We start from the raw sequence: 22,342 nt of genomic DNA on the forward strand, positions 1-22,342 counted from the left end.
GGGCATTCTTCTGGATACGTTTTTCAGTGAAGGATGGATCCCAAGAGAAGGAAGTTGTCTGATATAAAGACCACACCAAAACAAATTCTAAGAGGTTTGCATCTTCAAGCACTTACTGAGCAATCCAAGTCCAACACACACATGATGTGATACAAGCAGAAAGGCTAGGAACTTCCTCAGACCTATTCCCGTTTCGCCACTGGAGCTTCGCCAGGAGTGCGTCACAAATCCAGTTGACGCCTGGAAATGGGCTTTCTTTCTCAACTATGGCAAAGTTCCAGAAATAGAGCAGGAGAAGCTTGGAGGAGATTCTCGGCCAAAGTCTACCCGTTTTCAGTCACATTCTCTAATCATTCAACATCTTTAGCATTAAGTTCCCACTTTGCTGTGTTATTTATGAGGCCCAATTCAAAATGTTGGATAAATCCTTCTTTTTGTAAGTGCAGACAATGACATTGAATTATCAGGAGTAGACTCTTACTGGATTTTTTTTGCTGATCTCTGCTGTTACTGTAAAACCTGCCCCGCCTCTCATGTAAAAGCAATGTTTTACAATCAAACAAATGTTTTCGAATTTCAGAACTATCGTAGTGTGAAGATGTAAAGGAAAATCCATCCTGTAAAATTCAGAAATTGGGACACACTTTTAACTTGTACCTGTTTAGGGATCTGCCCAAAGTTACTGACAAAACCTAAGACAGTGCTCTTTTTCAAAGGGTCTTTGATGCTACTGAGATCAACCTGGTCATCGTAGAAGTAAGGATGGAAAACATTAACTGCTTCAACTGCAGCCGAACCCTGCTGCTTGTAACCAAATATCAGGTCTATCCAGTGATGGAGATGAGCAGAGACATAATCACTTTCCAAAGCCTACGAGGAGAGAATAGAACAAAGCATCAGATACAAGAAAGTGTCCATTTATTCCGTAAAGTCATTTTATTTTAGATTTGCACGACTGCATTAACACTTCATTTATTTATTTTAAATAGTTAGCGTTTCTGTTCAAACAGCTTTATGTTTATATGGTTATATATGAAGAACTTTATCTAAAGGCTCTGTTGTGTTAGCCTTAAAGAATCACTACTTTTTCTAAAAAGAGATGTTTGTTGTATTATATTATGGCTTTGGGTGAGCTTGTCATTCTGTGGTCATGGATTCAACCCCTTCTCAAGGACTTGGACATATATGGTAGGTTGAGACCCCAATGAAGTACCGATGGAGTGCTGCATTGCCAGAGGTGCCAGCTGTCGGATGAGATATCAAACTCAGGCCCTGTCTGCCTGTTCAGACGAAGGTCAAGATCCCACTATTCTACTTGAAGAAGAGCAGGCGAGTTCTCCTGGTGGCCTGGCCAGCGTTTATCCCTCAACCAACATCATTAAAACAAATTACTTCATTTCCTGTTTGTGAAACCCCATACTGCGTTCAACTTGTCCAAGAATTGGCATGGACTCGATGGGCCGAATGGCCACCTTCTCTGTCATAAATGTCTCGATGACAACATTAATGATGACGATTTAAAAGCCATTCGCTAGACGTGGAAGATACAAATAAATACAAGTTCTTTTCTTCTTTTGGATGGGCACTTTACAACCTTCTGAACTCAACATTGAGTTCAGCAATTCTAGGTTGCAACCTTTTTATTTCATTTTTCTTTGTTGGTTTGGTTTCTCGCTTATTTCCTTTACTTTGTTTTCGGACAGCAGCTATTCAGGATCCTGCCATTCACACCTCCTCTAGACACATCTTTTGTTTCTTCACTTGTCCCATTACCACTCCCTTTGGCCTTGCAACATGCAGCCTTGTCATTTAATCTCTCCAGTCCTCCATCCTATCACAGACCTTTCCTTTTGTTCTTCTTCCCATCGTCCCCCTTTAACTTGCTCAAAACCGATTACATTTCTAACTTATCCCAGTTCAGATGAAAGGTCACTGACCTGAAACGCTAACTCTGTTTCTCTCTCCACAGATGCTGCCAGACCTGAGTATTTCCAGCATTTTTTGCTTTCAACTCCAACTATAGTACGCTTTTACTTCCTGAGACTAAAATATATATCTAAAACTTGAATTTTCATCTTATTTTATAAACCCCAAGACCTTTTATTATTGAGAAACCTTGCTGAACACCCAATGGTGACAGCACAAGACTGGAAATTGGGAAGACAACAAAGCGATTATTGATTCAGTGTGGCCTGTAGATCGTCATGGATGGGAAGACTGAGGGAAATAAAGAGTTTCATAGACCTGAAATCAGGGAAAGCAATGAATTAGAGTGCGGGACATGGAGATGAGTTTTGATTAGACACTAGGGAGTGGCAAAAAAAAGGAAAAAAACAGTGCCAATAGGGGAATAAAACATAATCTGCAAAATTCCTCTCTGACCCCTCCTCAGGCAATCAAAACCAGAGGGAGAAAGTGCTGTGCAGGATACATTTGGAGCTTAGGACGAAGAGGAAAGCTCATAGGAACAAGGACCAAAGTAGTATTAAAAAGAGAAAGACAAAAAGTGGATTTGACAGATCTTTTAATGTCAAGTGTCATCTATAATAAAGAGATTCAATCGAATTCAGAATTGTACTGTCCTTGTCATTTTCACTGGTCTGAGCAATAAGTTTTGAAAAAGCGTGGTTAGATGGGGGTGTGACACGCCACAAATTCAGTTCTATTAATAAAGAAATTACTATAACAGTAAATTCATATGTAAACAAATATGTGCGTGTTGTTTTTATGCTTAGCAACAAACATAACGCATTACAATCCAAGTTGTGAAACATTAGAGGTGTCATGCTTTTATGTTAATAGAGACTGACAGGTGATTGGGCTAACTCCGTATATCCTATTTAAAAGGAACACAGAGTTGGAGGAAATTTTAGTTTGCAAGGTAAAATTAAATGATGCCAGCATTCTTTCACTGGCTTAGGCCTAGAGTTTATAATTGTTTGTGCCCAAATAATGGATGTAAATTGGGTAAAACCAGCTAGAAATCATCACGGAGTGCCATCACTCAGGTTTTCAGTATATTTAGCAGCCCATTTCAAATTGGATAGGCTGGGGTTGTTCTCCTTGGAACAGAGAAGGCTGAGGGGAGATCTGATTGAAATGTACAAAATTTTGAGGGATCTGGATAGAGTGGAGGTGAAGGGTCTATTCAGAGAGGTCAGTGACTAGGAGGCATAGATTTAAAGTGATTGGTAGAAAAATTAAAGGGGAGATGAGGAAAAACCTTTTCACCCAGAGGATGGTGGGGATCTGGAACTCACTGCCTGAAAGGATTGTTGAGGCAGAAACTCTCAACACATTCAAAAGGAGTCTCGAAATGCACCTCATGTGCTGTAAGCTACAGGGCTACGGACCAAATGCTGGAAGGTGGGATTAGAATAGGTGGATCGTTTTTCGGACGGCAGAGACATGATCGGCCAAGTGGCCTCTTTCTGTGCCTTAAACCTTCTATGATTTTATTCTATTCTATTCCCACCAATCTTTTTCTTCTGACCTCCAAATACATTTTACGTAATTTCCCCTTGATAAAAAGGGCATCTTTAATTGCTCATGCTTGAGCTGACACCGTTTGTAAAGGGCAACATGGACAAGAATAGTTTTGCTATAACAACCAGTACTGCCCCCAGTTTCGCACCCCTCTTGTCCTGAATGGCACTGCCTCTGGCTGGACTTCAGTTCCAAAGTGCTCCAGCAACCACTGTGCACCTCACCCAGTCAGCTGATCTTCATGTGTGACGCTGAGATAGCTGAGCGATCAAACTCTTTTTGTTAAGTGAGTCATGCTTTGTGGTGCAGAGTTGTCCTGCAGTATCCCAGGGATGATCTCTTGTCTGGGGTGATTCAATTAGAGAGACAGTAGAGGCATTTTAACTGTCTCCAAGCTGGACTGTTGGAAAATCAGCCCCATGATTACTGCTGACGGCGGAGGCGTATTTGAAGAAAGAAAGACTTGCATTTTTATAGCACCTTTCATGATCTCAGGACATCCCATAGCGCTTTAGAGCCAATGAAGCACTTTTTAACGTGCATTGACTGTTGTAATGTAGGGAACAAGGTAGGCTTCTGCTGTGATACTCCAGTGTTTGAATACCCTACTGTCTAGACATAAGGAATGATTGTGTAATCAAAGTATTGGAGAGCTACCAGTACCCATGGAAACAGACTCCTAGGTGAGAAGTTGCCTTCGGGAGATGACAACAAGAAGGAGAAAGGAGAGGGGAGAAAAGTAACATTATACTGTAGTTTTGGCCCAAATGAGTGAGATGTTTTGTACTGAACAAGTGCCAAATTTAAGAGTATAAGTGACAGAAATAATGAGACCACCAGGAAAGGGGAATTTTTCAGGACTAGTGCTGCACAACGATTGAAGTATTGTATACATTTCAAAAGGGTGGGATGCTGAGCTGCTTTTAATTTCTACAGATAGGTGACTTTTGGTAGAAATTGCACGAGTGGTCGGAGGTAGCTGAGAGCTCTGCATCCATTTAATATCGCTTTTGCATGACATAAATCTGTCAGAGATGCCTGTTTCTCCCTGCCACATAGGATTTGTACCTTGCTGCCACTCCTAATGCAGCCAGGAGACACTGTGATTGCCATCGTTGGGAGCGAATCCAACTCTACCACTCTTAGTTTGAGTACAAGGTTCATGAGATCCTGGGAAAAGTGTCATCTCCAATACTGCCAGATTTTCAGAGAGCTATTGCAGGGAGCAGTTGAATCCAGGAATGCCATGCGTCTGATGAAAATTCCATCATTGTAAAACCTCACTTCACGGGGTTTGAAAATCAATTAAAAAAATTATAATGTTTAAATTCAAAACCATTTGATTGAGTAAATGAGGAGAAACTGTTTCGGCTGGCAGGAGAATCCATAACCAGAAGGTCAATGGCAAAAGAACTAAAGACAAGATGAGAAGTTTTTTTTGTTTATACGATGAGTTATGATCTGGAATGCACTATCTGATAGGGTGGTGGAGGCAGATTCGAACATACGAACATTCGAATAAGGAGCAGGAGTAGGCCACTCGGCCCCTCGAGCCTGCTCTGCCATTCAACAAGATCGTGGCTGATCTGATTGCAACCTCAACTCCACATTGCTGCCCACCCTTGATAACCTTTCACCCCCTTGCTTATCCAGAATCTATCTACCTCTGCCTTAAAAATATTTAAAGACTCTGCTTCCACCATCTTTTGAGGAAGAGAGTTCCAAAAACTCTTGACCCTCTGAGAGAATAAATTTCTCCTCATCTCTGTCTTAAATGGGCGACCCCTTATTTTTAAACAGTGACCCCTAGTTCTAGCTTCTCCCACAAGGGGAAACATCCTTTCAACATCCACCCCCTCAGGATCTTAAATGTTTCAATCAAGTCGCCTCTTACTCTTCTAAACTCCAGCGGATACAAGCCAGCACAGGCACAGTGGTCTCTATCTATGCTTTAAAATTCTATGATTCAATAAGTGGAGCTGCTATCTTCCCCCAGTCAACACATAAGCCACTTCCATTTGGTGCAGTAAAGCTTAATGTACAAATATGCCGACAATGAGCCAAACACAAAAATAAATTCAGCCTGAAAAACTCCAACCTCTGAACGCTAAACTGTATCAGATGTGTAACTGGAACAGTCAGCACAATCCAATTGGCTGGTGCTCCTGAGTGATTTATAATTACAATAATAAGACAAATTAGGACTAGCTTATAGCACATAAGTCTGACATTTCTACAGGCCAAGCTGGTAGTTAGTAAATAATGAGACATTAAATTGATCCATTTAGACGAACAATTAACAGATTAGCATTTGCAAAGGTGAGAGTGGAGGTTATTAATCACCACTTAAATCTGCATTATGCTCATGGACAAGGCCAGACTCATTTAACCCTGGCACTACCAGCAGCTCCAGGGAATTCGATGTTCCCTGGCCCAACAAACTCTTCCTTCAGTTTTCTCACTATGACAATGAAAAATCGCAATAATTTTGCTGAGTTGCCAGAAGCAGCTCTATTGCTGCATTATTATTGTGAAAATATACGTTTTAAACATTTCTAAATTACAAAATACTTACATCGAATGTACAGCACAGAAACAGGGAATTTGACGGAACTTATCCATACTGATGTTTAATGCTCCACATGAGCCTCCTCCAGCCCCTGCTCATTTAATCCTATCTACATCACCTTCTATTCCTTGCTTCCTCATGTGCTTACATAGTTTCTCCTGTAAATGTCTCGATGCCACTCACCTCAATTACTTCTTGAAACAAATTCCACATTCCGCAAAATATTTCTTTATAAAATTCAGTTCTACAGCCTGTTGTTTTGCCCCATTCTTCTGTTTATCTTTCTCCCACTTTTTACCATTGTAAATTGAATTTGTCATTATCTCTGAACAAGATCCCACACTGCAGCTCTGATTCTTTTTCATCCTTTTCACCTGCTTCTTGCAATAGCCGCAAATCTGCCCTGGTTTATTTAAGGAGCTGTGAGGGATGATTAACCAACAGTAAACAGCCAAGAAGAAACAGAAAATATTCAAATTAATCATGAGAACACAATCGTCGCATCTGCCATTGTTCAATCCTGACCTGTCGCATTCCACAGATATCTCCCCCGCGCTCTCAACCAGACTGGTTGCACAATCTCCCATAAGTTGTTCAGCATTCACAGCACAAAAGCAGGCCATTCGGCCCAACTGCTCTGTGCTGGTTTTATGCTCCACACGAATCTCTTCCGATCCTACTTCTTCCAGTTCTGATGACAGGTCACTGAAATGTGAACTCTTGTTTCTCTCTCCGCAGAGGTTGCCTGACTTGTTGAGTAATCCAGCATTTTCAGCTTTTTATTCAGATTTCCAGTGTTTCCACTATTTTGCTTTTGTATTCATCTAATCCCATCTAGTTCTGATGATCTGTGTTTACTTGTGCTGTAACTTTCAAGCCGTTTCATAATTAGGTCTATATTCAACTCCTTTTTAAAGCAGTTGATCATGATAGCAGTATTTACTTTATGAAGAAGTCCAATTGAGGGTCCACAGAGGAACTGACTGCTAAAACCACGAGCATTTAATTAAATATAGGCTGGGTTCTCTCATGGTATAGTAGCCCAAAACACAGGTCAAACTTTCAGAAGGGTTAATGTCACTGTGTTGAATATTGTGAGATTGGGAGTGCACAATTTTGTGCAATGCAGTCTCAGCACTCGCCAATTCGCACCTTAGAATATTATTTATTTAGAGATACAGCACTGAAACAGGCCCTTCGGCCCACTGAGTCTGTGCCGACCAACAATCACCCATTTATACTAATCCTACATCAACCCCATATTCCCTACCACATCCCCACCATTCTCCTACCATCTACCTACACTAGAGGCAATTTATAATGGCCAATTTACTTATCAACCTGCAAGTCTTTGGCTGTGCGAGGAAACCGGAGCACCCGGTGGAAACCCACGCGGTCACAGGGAGAACTTGCAAACTCCGCACAGGCAGTACCCAGAACTGAACCCAGGTCGCTGGAGCTGTGAGGCTGCAGTGCTAACCACGGCGCCGCCCTTTAGCCTTGAGTTACTAGTATCTCACCTAGAATCATTTCATTTGGAGCAGGAACTCACAGAGCCGCAGTGTGTCACATCAATTGCGGAGTCAAAGAGGAGAGTCTCTACCTCCCTAAGCTGAGGAAAAGCCGCCACTGGTTGTGTCCTGAAAGTCAGCTACAGGAAATATTGGCTGCAGTCTGGGATTATGCTTTGTCCTTTCCTTCTTAGCACCTGATCTGTTGAGAACAGGTAGGCCAGAGAAGGATGGCATTCAATAGAGGAAACAAAAAGGGGTCAGCACTGAAGTCAGACAGCTGGTTAACATATACTTACCATCCGCTGGAGCCGGACAAATTCTCGAGCGTCTCCTTTAGCCCAAGGAGGAAGTATCACATCTCCTAGGGTAGTCCCATCCTGCATGGAACCTGCAAATATGGTGGGCACATAGTTGAAGTACCAAGTCTTCACTTATTAATGTAGGCAAATGTGAGGTCATCCATTTTGGACCTAAAAAGGATAGAGCAGGGTACTTTCTACATGGGGAAAAGCTAGAAACAGTGGAAGGTCCAAAGAGATTTGGAGGTCCATGTACATAAATCATTAAAATGTTATGGACAGGTACAGAAAATAATCAAAAAGGCTAATGGAATGTTGGCCTCTATGTCTAGAGAGCTAAAATACAAGGGGGTAGAAATCCTGTTTCAGCTATAAAAGCCATGGTTAGACCACACCTTAAGTACTGTGAGAAGTTCTGGGCACCACAACTTAGGAAGGATATATTGGTCTTGAAGGGTGCAGCATCGGTTTATCACAATAGCTGGATTCCAAGGGTTAAATAACAAGGAGCGATTACACAAACTAGAGTTGTATTTTCTGGGAATTTAAAGGTTAGGGTGATTTGATCAAACTTTTTAAGTTATTAAGGAGAACTGATAGTTTCTCTCTAACTACCCTATTTCCACTGGTTGGGGAGTCTACAACTAGGGGACAGCCTACAAATTAGAGACAGACCTTTCAGGAGTGAAGTTAGGAAACATTTGTACACACAAAGGGTGGGAAAAGTTTGGAATTCTCGTCCCCAGGCAGCAATCAATGCTAGACCAATTGTTCATTTTAAATCAGAGTTTGATAGATTTTTGTGAATCAAAGGTATTAAGAGTTTTGGGGCAAAGGTGGGTATAGGGAGTTAGGTCACAGATCAGCCATGATCTCATTGGATGGTGAAACTGGCTCAAGGAGCTAAATGGCCTCCTCCTATTTCTATGTTCCTTCTGTGAACCTACTGTAACTATTCCAGACATAGTAGGGAGCAACAGTTCTTGCCTGAATTCAAATGAGACATTTTTTTATGTTAGAACAGCACAGCTGACATTAAGTGGATGGTCAGCTCACTGTAGGTGGTAAGAACTAACCCAACTTCTGTCTTCCAACAGCTGCTTTTTCATGGGTTCTGCAAGCAGTCACAGATGCACTAACCCCAATTCTTTTCCAGGAAAAGGCAAAAATGCTCTTTTGGTTTAATTTCACAATTTACTATGGAGGAATAACCTCAAATAGGATAAGGATGTCAGGTTGGCATTTCTGGAGCAGATCTTTGCATGATTGGGCTTCGGCTGCGGAGATCAGTGGGTCTCATTGGTGACCATTGTGATATTATGTCTATTAAAATTAACAACTGGACCTCAAATCAGACTCTCAAAACTCGGCACTCGAATTCCCAATGTGTACTCCCGTCATCTGCAGCTCTTCACTGTTGGTGCTAACTCATAAAATGGATCCCATGATACCAAGCAGGTTCAGTGACAACACCAAAAATGGTCTGAAATATGCACAATCAATATTTAAAATCTCAGGTGAAAATAATTGTGATTAATAAAATGCAATTTTTTAGCCTAATTTTTGTGTGTTAAATATGTGGGTAAATTTTGCAAAGCTATGCTTTTGGCATAACTGATTTTAATTGCCAAGACGTCAGGCTTACCGAACTCGGCATTTCCCCCTCCACACTTTGAGGCCAGCCCTGCCAAATCTCGCCTGCAATATGTTAAGTTTGCTGGAACAAAGCAAAGCACCCACCTTGGACAATGGATTTCATTGGTGCCTGACAATGCTTAAGAGGCTAATGCCTAATGTACAATGTTAATCTCCCTTAGCTCTGTAACTGACAACATTCTTCCCAACTCCATACACTGGATTTTTTTATTTATTTCTTCATTCTTGGGATGTGAGCATCACTGCCCATCCCTAATCACCCTTGTGGTGGTGAGCTGCCTTCTCGAACTGCTGCAATCCAAGTGGTGCAGGTACACCCACAGTGCTGTTAGGGAGTTCCAGGATTTTGACCCAGCAATGGTGGAGGAAAGGTGATATAGTTCCAGGTCAGGATGGTGAGTGACTAGGAAGGGAACTTGCAGGGGGTGATGTTCCCATGAGTCTGCTGCCCTTGTTCTTCTAGGTGGTGGAGGTCATGGGTTTGGAAGGTGCTGTCAAAGGAGCCTTGGCAAGTTGCTGCAATGCATCTTGTAGATGGTACACATTGCTGCCACTGTGCACCAGTGATGGAGGGAGTGATTGTTGAAGGTGGTGGATGGGGTGCCAATCAATGTGGGCTGCTTTGTCCTGGATGGTGTTGAGCTTCTTGAGTGTTGTTGGAACTGCACCCATCCAGGCAAGTGGAGAGTATTCCATCACACTCCTAAATTGTGCCTTGTAGATGGTGGACAGGCTTTGGGGAGTCAGGAGGTGAGTTACTCGTCACAGAATTCCAAGCCTCTGACCTGCTCTTGTAGTTATAAAATTTATGTGGCTGGTTCAATTAACTTTCTGATCAATGGTAACCCCCAGGATGCAGATGGTGGGGGATTCAGGGACGGTAATGCCATTGAATGTCAACGGGAGATGGTTAGATTCTCTTTTGTTGGAGATCGTCATTGCCTAGCATTTGTGTGGCACGAATGCCACTTGCCACTTATCAACTCAAGCCTAAATGTTGTCCAGGTCTTGTTGCATGTGGGCTCAGACTGCTTCAGTATATGAGGAGTAGTAAATGGTACTGAATATTGGTGCAATCATCAGTAAACATCCCCTCTTCTGACCTTATGTTTGAGGGAAGGTCATTGATGAAGCAGCTGAAAATGGTTGGGCCTAGGACGCTACCCTGAGGATCTCCTGCAATGATGTCCTGGGGCTGAGATGATTGACCTCCAACAACCACAGTCATCTTCCTTTATGCTAGGTATGACTTCAGCTGGTGAAGAGTTTTGCCCTGATTCCCATTGACTCCAAGTTTGCTCGGGCTCCTTGATGCCACACTCAGTCAAATGTTGCCTTGATGTCAAGAGTAGTCACTCTCACCGCACCTCTGGAATTCAGCGCTTTTGTCCATGTCTGGACTAAGGCTGTAATGCCGTCAGCAGCCGAGTGGCTCTGGCGGAACCCAACTGAACAGCAATGAGCAGATTATTGCTGAGTAAGTGCTACTTGATAATGACACCTTCCATCACTTTGCTGTGTTTAAGAGTAGACTGAGAGGGCGGTGATTGGTCGGATTGGATTTGTCCTGCTTTTTACGGACAGGACATACCTGGGCAACTTTCCACATTGCCGGGTAGATGCCAGTGTTGTAGCTGAACCGGAACAGCTTGGCCATGGACAGTCTTCAGTACTATTGCCAGAATGTTGTCAGGGCCCATAGAATTTGCAGTATCTGGTGCCTCCAGCTGTTTCTTGATATTCCATAGAATGAATCAAATTGGCTGAAGACTGGCATTTGTGATGCGAGGGACTTCAGGAGAAGGCTGAGATGAATCATCCACTTGGCACTTCTGGCTGAAGGTGGTTGCGAATGTTTCAGTCCTTGTCCAAAATTGGGCATCCATGAGGTGCTGTGAGCCATCAGCAGCAGCAGAATTGTAGTCAAACACAATCTGTAACCTCATGGCCTGGCATATCCCCCACTCTACCATTACCATCAAGCCGGGGGAACCAACCCTGGTTCAATGGAGATTATAGGGGAACATGCCAGGAGCAGCACCTGGCAAACCAAAAAATGAGGTGCCAGCCTGGCGAAGTTACAACAGAGGACTGCTGGGCACCCCCATCAGTGAGGCTGGGGATGTTTATGGAGCCTCTTCCTCCAGTTGTTTAATTGTCCACCACCATTCACGACTGGATATGGCAGGACTGCAGAGCTTTGATCTAATCCATTGGTTGTGGGATTGCTTAACTCTGTCTATAACAAGCTGCTTCCGCTGTTTAACATGCTTGCAGTCCTCTGTTGTAACTTCATCAGGTTGGCACCTCATTTTTTGGTTTGCCAGGTGCTGCTCCTGGCATGTTCCCCTATAATCTCCATTGAACCAGGGTTGGTTCCCCCGGCTTGATGGTAATGGTAGAGTGGGGGATATGCCAGGCCATGAGGTTACAGATTGTGGTTGAATACAATTCTGCTGCTGCTGATGGCCCACAGCACCTCATGGATGCCCAATTTTGAACTGCTAGATCTCTTCTGAATCTACCCAATTTAGCACAGTGGTAGCACCACACAACACACTTGATGGAGAGTGTCCTTATTGTGAAGACGGGATTTTGTCTCCACAAGGACAGTATGGCCGTCACTCCCACCAATACTCTCATGGACAGATGTACCTGTGACAGGTAGACTTGTGAGCACAAGGTTAAGTAGGTTTTTCCCTATTGTTGGTTCTCTCACCAGCTCCCTCAGGTCCAGTTTGCAGATATGCCCTTCAGGACTTGGCCAGCTCAGTCTGCAGTGGTGCTATGAAGCAACTCTTGGTAATGGGTATGAAAGTCCCCCACCCAGAGTACATTCTGTGCCCTTGCTCCCCTCAATGCTTCTTCCAAGTGGTGTTCAACATGGAGGAGTACTGATTCATCAGCTGAGGGAGGGCGGTAAGTGGTAATTAGCAGGAGGTTTCCTTGCCCATGTTTGACCTGATACCATGAGATTTCATGAGGTCTGGAGTCAATGTTCAGGACTCCCAGGGCAACTCCCTCCCAATTATATACCACTGTGCTGCCACCTCTGCTGTGTCTGTCTGGCCAGTGAGACTGGACATACCTAGGAACGGTGATGGAGGAGTCTAGGGCATTGGTTGTAAGATGTGATTCGGTGAGCATGAATATGTCAGGCTGTTGCTTGACTAGTCTGTGGGACAGCTCACCCATCTTCCGCATAAGCCCCCAGATGTTAGGAAGGAGGACTTTGCAGGGTCAACTTGGCAGGGTGTGCCTTTATCATTTCTGGTGCCTAGGTGGGTGCAGGGTGGTCCGTCTGGTTTTGTTCTTCTTTGTAGCGGTTTGATACAACTGAGTGGCTTGCTAGGCCATTTCAGAGGGATACTGAAAGTCAAACACATTGCTGTGGATTTGGAGTCACATGTAGGCCAGATCAGGTAAGACTGGGTAAGGACAGCAGATTTCCTACCCTGAAGGATATTCGTGAACCAGATGGGTTTTTATGACAAGGTAGTTTCGCGATCATTATTCCCATTTTATTCCAGATTTATTAATTAATTGAATTTAAATTCCCCCAACTGCCGTGGTGGGTTTCTCTCTGGAGCATTAGGCTAGGCCTCTGGATTACTCGTCCAGTCTAGTCCTCGTCTGCCACCATTATCTACCTGGAACTTGAGTTGAGACCTTCCAAAAAGCTTTGCTCCCCTCTGCCTGTTTCTAGTGATTCAAGTACATACGAAATACTATATAAGATGATATAAAGCGTGACGCCACAATAACAGATTAACTGGACATTCATTTCATCGCTTTTATGTGATGTTACTGGTACAGACTAGCAGGTCTATTAGCCTCCACAGTCACTGCACTTTATTAAGTCATTCACTGGGTGAACAACACAATGTGTGATATCAATGCAAGCCATTTTCCCACTAAAGAGTGACAATTATTTTAGATTAGTGTGGTTCAGTTGGCAGCACTCTTTGTCTCTGACTCTGAAGATTATAAGCTCAAATCTCACTCTTGTACTTGAAAACACAGTCTAACTTGAGAGGATAGTGCATCCACGGGGAGTGCTGCATTATCATTAACATTAAACCAGGAGGATTGAAAAGATTTCATTCCTGCCTAACAACAATAACTACACTTGCAAAATAATTCATTGCCCGTAAAGCACTTTGGGATATCCTGAGGTCGTGAATTATGCTATATAAATGCAAGTTATTTTCTTTCATGGCACTTAGAGCAGGGAGTATTCACATTTATCCATCAACCAACACCAATAAAAACTAGTGAACTGGCCAATCATCTCATTTGCTTTGTGTGCAGCAGGTTGGCTGCCACACTTACAGTGACTGCACTCAAAATAATTTGTTGAATGTGAAACACTTTGGGCTGCCCTGAAAAATGGCGTCACAGCACATTATAAATCCAGCCCTTTCTCTCTTACATACCGAATTCGAGACTGTTATGATTAAGCAGGAAATCAGGCAGGTAGAAGAAGTCTGGGATCAGCTCTCTGACGTCGCTCATGTTATCTCTGGAGGATGATTCCCATTCTTTCTTGATGCTGAAAAACATCCTGTCCGCCACGTCGAAACTTCCCCCCTGAAAACATGCAACATTTCTTGTCATTTTTGCCCCTGTCCAACGTTTCCATTTGCATGCACTAAAAAGTAACAAGGAATCATCAATCTTATATCTTCTGAGAATCTCTCCTCTCACTGAAAGATTCCTTTAAGGGTCGCCAATTCTGCTTGGACACAATCCTAGAGGTTTGGTCACATGATCACCTGTCTTCAAGTGCCCTGCCCAGTCAAACAGCCTTGATCAGCCTCTCCAACTCCAATATTTTTTATGTCAGTGTACAAGGAAAGCAAAAAAAATTACCTTTATTAATATGATTTTTCCCCAGGTTGCTGGCAGCAGTGTCCTGGAGATTAATTTTTAATTCCAGGAGACTCCTGGAGGATTGGGAACCCTACCTATATCAGAAAATTAGTCACAAAGGTGAGTGTAGAGCAAGCACAGAAACAAGGCAATCAGTCCAACTGGTCTGTGCCAGTGTTTTCTCTACACCCAAGCCACCTCCCAGCTTACTTCATCTTACCCTATCAGCATAACCTTTCTCCCTCATGTGCCTATCTAGCTCCGCCTTAAATGCATCCATACTATTCCTCAGCTCATCTGCTGCTGAAATCCTCATCCGTGCCTTTGTTACCTCTAGACTTGACTATTCCAACGCACTCCTGGCCAGTCCCCCACACTCTACTCTCTATAAACTTCTGTGCATCCAAAACTCTGCTGCCCACGTCCTTACTCGCACCATCATCCCATGTGCTCCTTGATTTACATCAGCTCCCAGTTAAGCAAGCCTCAATTTTAAAATTGTTTTCAAATCCCTCCAAGATATCTTTTCTACCATTGATGGCTGTGCCTTCAGCTGCCTAGGCTCTAAGCTCTGGAATTCCCTCCCTAAAACTCCTTAAAACCTACCTCTTTGGCCAAGTTTTTGGCCATCCGTTCTAACATTGCCTTATGTAGCTTGGTGTCTAATTTTGCTTTATAAGTTCCTGTGAAGCACCTGTGAATTACACTAAAGGCGCTATATAAATATAAGTTGTTGTTGATGTATTTGCCTCAACTATTCCTTGTGGTAGCGGTTCTACATTTTTACTATTCGTTGGGTAAAGAAGCTTCTCCTGAATTCCCTATTGGATTTATTAGTGTCTATCATATATTTATGACCCCTAGTTTGTGACTCCTGCAAAAGTGGATACGTTTCTTTACGCCTACTCTGTCATTATCTTACAGACCTCATTAAGTCACCCTTCAGCTTTCTCTTTTCCAGACGAAAGACCCCCAACTGTTCAGTTTTTACGGATAAGTAAATAATGCTGAATTTAAGCCACAGAGACAGGAAACAGGAGCTGGGTTTGTTTTTGGGTTAGAAACCCGCCTGTGGTGGGAAATCGATTAAAGTTCAGGTTTGCGGGTGGGGAGTCGGGTTTCCTGTCCACTTAGAGCAAGTGGGGGCAGGAACGGAGGTGAGTCAGATGAATTATGGGACTGATTTAGACTCCCCATGGCAGCCATCACTGAGCCTTTTGGTTGTCCTGAAGGAATGAGCTGCAATTTGTGCCCAAGCCTTCCACTGCACCAGGGGGAAGCGAGCACAGAGGGCAGGGCAGAACCTCACTTCACCAAAGCCAACTTGGATCTAATGCTGGAGGCCATGAGGAGGGTGGGGGAGGTCCTCTTCCCCAAGGGTGGCAGGAGCAGGCCACCTCATCATGCAGTAGGGACACCTCTCTGTTCAGTGTCATCTCTCTCTGCCTCCTCTCACCTCCTGCTCCTGTTTTGGTCCTGTAGAGGGCGAGACTGGGGAATTAATAATGGGAAACAAGGAAATGGCAGAGACTTTGAACAAGTATTTTGCATCTGTCCTCAAAGTAGAAGAGTCAAAAAGCATCTCGAGAATAGCAGAAAATCAAGTGGCAAAAGGGAGGGAGGAACTTAAAACAATCACTATCACAGGAGAAAAAGTACTAGGAAAACTAATGGGACTAAAGGCTGACAAGTCCACTGAACCTGATGGGCTGCATTCTAGGGTCTTAAAAGAAGTGGCTGTAGAGATTGTGGCTGCATTGGTTGTAATCTTCCAAGATTCCGTAGATTCTGGGAAGCAGAAAACTATAGGCCAGATAGCCTCACATCGGTCATTGGGAAAATCCATTATTAAGGAAGGAGTAGCAAGACACTTAGAAAATCATCATACAGGCAGAGTCAATGTGGTTTTATGAAAGGGAAATCATGTTTGACAGATTTCTTGGAGTTTTTTGAGGAAGTAACAAGCAGGGTGGATAAAGGAGAACCAGTAGATGTAGTATATTTGGATATCCGTTTGATAAGGTGCCACATGAAAGGTTACTGCACAAGATACAAGCTCATGGTGTTGGCGGTAATATATTAGCATGGATAGAGGATCGACTAACTAACTGGAAACAGAGTCACAATAAATGGGGCATTTTCAGATTGGCAAACTGTAACTAGTGGAGTGCCACAGGGATCAGTGCTGGGGCCTCAATTATTTACAATCTATATTAATGACCTGGATGAAGGGACCGAGTGTATTGTAGCCAAATTTGTGAAAAATACAAAGATAGGTAGGAAAGCAAGCTGTGAGGAAGACACAAAGTGCCTGCAGAGAGATATAGATAGGTTAAGTGAGTGGGCAAAAATTTGGCAGATGGAGTATAATGCGGGAAAATATGAGGTAGTCCACTTTGGCAGGAGAAATAGCAAAGCAGAAAATTATTTACACGGAGAGAGACTGCAGAATCACAAAAGGTTGTGAGGCCCTTTGGTCTGCCCGAAACTTGCTGGTCTTCCGGTGCAAAGAGTTGTCCACCACCGAATGTTGCAGACTGGCACATTCCAAGGTCCAGGACTACGTGCTGAGGGACGCACTAAAGCTTGCGGCAGCCGCAGCAAAGGCCCAATGGGGAAAGACCACTGCGTAAGGTCCCCCCACCAAGCTGAACGGAGGGGCTGGATCCATGGGAAACCCCTCGAACTGTATCGGGAAAATTTTGTGCGCTGTAAAATGTAAAAATGTATTTGGCATAACAAATGAAATGGAAGGGTTGTGAGGCAACTCATGATTGTATTGAAGGAAACTGACCTCCTTTGCACTATTTGTATTTTTTGACTTGGTGCTGTTTGAAACTGTTTGGTAATGTATCTTTTACAGATTTCTATGAATAAAGTATATTTTGGAAATAAAAAAAACCGAAAGGTTGTACATGAATCACAAAAAGTTAGCATGCAAGTACAACAAGTAATTAGGAAGGCAAATGGAATGTTGCCATTTATTGCAAGGGGGATGAAGTATAAAAGTAGGGAAGTCTTGCTACAACCGTACAGGGCATTGCAGAGATCATACCTAACATACTGTGTACAGTTTTGGTCTCCTTACATAAGGAGCGATATATTTGCATTGGAAGCAGTTCAGAGGAGGTTCACGAGGCTGATTTCTGGGATGAAGGGGTTGTTTTATGACGAAAGGTTGAGCAGGTTGGGCCTATACTCAGTTTAGAAGAATGAGAGGTGATCTCATTGAAACATATAAGATTCAGAGGGGGCTTGACAGGGTAGATGCTGAAAGGATGTATCCCACATGGGAATCTAGAACTAGGGAGCACTGTTTCAAACTAAGGGGTCTCCCTTTTCTTTAGGAGGAATTTCTTCTCTCAGAGGATTGTTAATCTTTGGAATTCTCTCATACAGAGAGCAGTGGAGGCTGTGTCATTGAATATATTCAAAGCTGCGTTGGACAGATTTTTAATCTACAAAGGAGTCAAGGGTTATGGGGGGCAGGCAGGAAAGTGGAGTTTCGGCCACAGTCAGATCAGTCATGATCTTACTGAATGGCAGAGCAGGCTCGAGGGGCTGAAAAGCCTCTTCCTGCTCCTATTTCTGATACCCCTCCTACTCCTCCACTGAGCAGTCTCCTTCCAGGGCCTTACTGTCCTCAAGGTCCACACCTCTCTGAAGGGCGATATAATGGAGAGCACAGCAGATCACCACAAAGACTGAGACCCTTGGAGGATGGTATTGAAGGGCACCACCTAGACAGTCCAGGCACTGGATTCACAACTTCAGAAGGCTGATGGCCTGCTCAGTGGATCTCCTACTGAGCAGATGGCATTGGTTGTATCACCTCTGGGCCTCTGTCTGGGGCTCCCATAGAGGGGTCAGTAGCCAGCTCTTCAAGCGATGTCCCTTGTGCCCCAGGATTCATCCACGCACTTTGGGGGTTGGAGTGAAGATCGAAGACAACCTGGACGGGCAAAGGATGAAGGAGTCATGGCAGCTGCCAGAAAAATGCATGCACAGGTGGAGGAAGCTCTTGTTCTGGTCACAGAGCAGTTGGACATTGAGGGAGTGAAAGCCATTCCTTTAGATGACGATGAGCGGGTGGTCACCGGGTGCAATCAATGATGCCTTGCACCTGGGGGAATCCAGCTATGGAGGTGAAAACCAATGCCCTCTGTCCCTGTGAGGCCATGTCTGTCATGAAATGAATGTACTGTCCAGCTCTGGCAAAGACAGCATCAGTGACCAGTGAGATGCAGTGAAGTGCCAGCCATTTTTGAGATGCCACTAAGGTCTGCAGTTGATCATTGGAAGGAGCATGAAGCGTAGTAGTTCAAGCCATAGTGAATTTGACAGCCACAGGCAGGGCATGGCGACCAGTGCTGTGAGGTGTGACATCTTCGGCGATGAGGGCACTGATGTCTGAGACCATCTGCCTGAAGAGTTGCAGTCTCCTGCAACACTGGGTCTCGGTCATCTCCAGGTAGTGCTGTCTTCAGTGGTAGATCCCGTGTTCAGGTTTGGCCTCCATTCCCTTCCTGTCCCTGTTTCTTCTCCCGTGCGCTCCTGATGCCCAGGGTTCTGCCATTCCTGCAGAGGGTGTTGCCTCTCATCGTCACTGCACCCAAAATCTAACAGTTGTGCCCCCATTTCCAGCCGCCGTCTGCCTTTTGGACAAGTGGCCACACAGTTGTCCTTGGCAGATTTGCCCCCGTTCTTCTGTCCCTGCGATGCCGGAGGGAGGGGGGAGGGACAACCCCGTCCAATGCCCAAGCACTGAGTGACCAATCTCCCCACCACCTGAGCATTGTCAAGGTCATCTCCTGACCAAATTTCAAGTCCCCCTTTGCACAGTGATCCTATTTTGGGGCTGGGGTTATGCCTTGGGGCAGCCACGACTGTGTTTCCACTCTGTACCCAACTCCCTTCTGCTGATCAGAAATTGACAGCTTCTGCAACGCGTGTGTCCCTGTAAATATTCCATCCTCCCCCTCCAACAAGTTCTTAATAAACACAGAAACAGCGAAAATAGGAGCAGGAGTAGGCCATTCGGCCCTTCGGGCCTGCTCCGCCATTCAAAAAAGATCATGGCTGATAATCTAATTCAGTACCCTGTTCCCGCTTTCTCACCATATCCCTTCATCCCTTTGGCTTTAAGAAATATATTTATCTCCTTCTTGAATATATTTAATGACTTGGCCTTCTGCGGTAGAGAATTCCACAGGTTCACCACCCTCTTTGTGAAGAAATTTCTCCTCATCTCGGTTCTAAATGGCACACCCTGTATGAGACTGTGATCCCTGGTTCTGGACTCCCCAGTCATTGGGAACATCCTCCCTGCATCTAGCCTGTCTAGTCCTGTTAGAATTGCATAGGTTTCTATGAGATCCCCTCTCATTCTTCTAAACTCTAGTGAATATAGGCCTAGTTGATCCAATCTCTCCTCATACGTCAATCTTGCCATCCCAGGAGTCAGCCTGGTAAATCTTCTTTGCACTCCCTCCAAGGCAAGAACTTCCTTCCTCAGATAAGTAGACCAAAACTGCACACAATACTCCAGATGTAGTCTCACCAAGGCCCTGTATAACTGCAGTAAGACATCCTTGCTCCTGTACTCAAATCCTCTTGCAATGAAGGCCAACATACCATTCGCTTTCCTCATTGCTTGCTGCACCTGAATGCTTGCTTTCAGCGACTAGTGTAGAAGGACACCCAGGTCTCGTTGCACCTCCCCCTTTCCCAATCTATCACCATTCAGATAATAATCTGCCTTTCTGTTTTAACAACCAAAGTGGATAACCTCACATTTATCCACGTTACACTGCATCTGCCATGCATTTGCCCACTCACCCAACTTGTCCAAATCACATTGGAGCCTCTTTGCATCCTCCTCACAGCTCACTTTCCCCCCCAGCTTTGTGTCATCTGCAAACTTAGAAATGTTACATTTAGTTCCCTCACCCAAGTCATTAATATATATTGTGAATAGTTGGGGGCCCAAGCACTGATCCCTGCAGTACCCCAGTAGTCACTGCCTGCCACCCGGAAAAAGACCCGTTTATTCCTAAAATAATAATACATTTAGCCAAAATCTTAGTTCCAGTATCATTTTAGGTAGAGATTTTCATCATTATTGGGCCAAAATGAACAGAAATTGGAAAAAACATACCTTCTCGTGCATTATTTTCATTTGGTAAAATATTTGTTCTGTTTTCATTCTTAACACTTAACTCCTGGCAGGCTTTAGATCCAGCTCAATAACTACTGTGTTCCTTCTGTTTAGTCAGTGACCAACAACTTTTATTAATATAGCACCTTTCATGTAGCAAGACATCCCAAAGGTGCAGGAGCGCTATCAAAGAAAATTTGACACCAAGGCACATAAGGAGATATTGGGAAAGTTGACCAAAAGCTTGGTCCAAAGAGGTAAGTTTTAAGGGGCATCTTAAAGGAGGAGAGAGAAGTAGAACTGCGGAGAGGTTTAGGGAGGGAATTTCGGTGTTTAGAGCCAACAGTTGAAGGCACGGCTGTCAAAGGTGGAACAATTAAAATTGGGATTGAACAGAGAGGGTGGTAGGGCTGGAGGAAGTTAGAGAGAGAGAGGGTGAGGCTATGGAGGGATTTGAAAACTAGGGTGAGACCACAGAACTTAATGTGTTAATATACATTCTTATCTTAAATCTAACTTGATCTTGGAGTCTTAAGATAGACACCTGGTTAATCAAGTTGATTCTAATTTGACTTGGATCTGTTTAGTTCCTGCAAGTTTAGGAGACAGGCTTTATCCTGTGTGCTATATCCTTGTGTTACCTTGGCTAGTGCAGGCTGATATTTTAGTCCTGGTTAATGGTGGACTGAGTAATCACAAAGGTTTCAATCACTTGATTTTTTGGGGGGGTCAGATTGTTTGGGTTCTACACTGTAACTTCATTCTGTTAAAAATGCAGGCCATGCAATTTCTGGGAACCAGGTCTCATGGTTTACATGCCAGGGAGCAGAGGCCTTGCCCAACCTGCCACCATCCCCAGTCATCTGTGTAGACCAGGTTGGGCCGCTGTCTGTAACGGTGCATCAACAATGCCTGTCCCCATTCTCACCTGATTCCAACCCCCCTCCCCCCATTTCCCCATTGTAAGGCAAAGAGCTGCTTTTCTCCTCTACCTGACCCCATCCCCCACACCAGCCCTCACCCCCAACATCCCCTCTCACCCCCACACCAAACAACACTCAACATCCCAACCCTTCATTTCCCACACCTGCCCATCAACCCTAGAACCACACTCCTCACCCCCCCCATACTCCCTATTCACTCCCAGCCCCAAACCCCTCACCCCCATACTCCCCATTCACCCCCCCCCCCATAATCCCCATTCACCCCAGCTCCAAACCCCTCATCCCCATACTCCCCCTCACCCCCATACTCCCCCCTCACTTCCCAGCCCACGAGGCCCAACTGGGCCAAAAAATATTATTTTGAATCTTCTGCTTTTGCTGGAGCCAATCCACTGCGAGAGAAGATAACCAACCCGCCTCCAGGTCCAGTCTTCTTATACTAGCTGAGATTAGAGGTCTGAAATGATCTAATTCCAGGGCACAAACTCACGTGGGCTCTTGGGACCCAGCAAGTGTCGGAGGGTTCAGGACATTTGGGTTTCCAGCAGGGGTAAGAGATCTCAGGGAAGGAGGGAGAAAGCTGGAAAAATAACTCCTGAAAATTATTTTCAAGGATTGCAGAATACTGTACCAGTGAGATTCTGTTCATTGATTTCACAAGGGTGAAGATACAGCAACTCATGGACAGTGGAACTGCTAGTGGACTGCTGCACTCAATAAATAACATCAGTACAGTGCTATTGTACAGTTTAAACCCACAATCTGTTAAACAAAATATTGTAATTAGACAATAGTGTCTGTTTTGTGACCACATCTAGGTCAATGTCACTGGAAGTGATTACGCC

General features: G+C 44.2%; 1 protein-coding gene across 3 annotated transcripts in view; it reads right to left on the minus strand.

Moving 5' to 3' along the window:
• wdfy4 (WDFY family member 4) overlaps positions 1 to 22,342 on the minus strand; it is a 235,402-nt gene that overhangs the window by 29,461 nt on the left and 183,599 nt on the right. For all 3 annotated transcript variants that reach the window (XM_068020681.1, XM_068020680.1, XM_068020682.1), the window contains exons 52-54: positions 13,961 to 14,114; positions 7,866 to 7,957; positions 658 to 870 (exon numbers count right to left, since the gene is read on the minus strand). In XM_068020681.1, coding sequence (XP_067876782.1) covers positions 658 to 870; positions 7,866 to 7,957; positions 13,961 to 14,114 — 459 coding nt within the window. The remainder of the gene's footprint in view (positions 1 to 657; positions 871 to 7,865; positions 7,958 to 13,960; positions 14,115 to 22,342) is intronic.

This window comes from Heterodontus francisci, chromosome 42, assembly GCF_036365525.1.
Source record: "Heterodontus francisci isolate sHetFra1 chromosome 42, sHetFra1.hap1, whole genome shotgun sequence".
NCBI classification, from domain to species: domain Eukaryota; kingdom Metazoa; phylum Chordata; class Chondrichthyes; order Heterodontiformes; family Heterodontidae; genus Heterodontus; species Heterodontus francisci.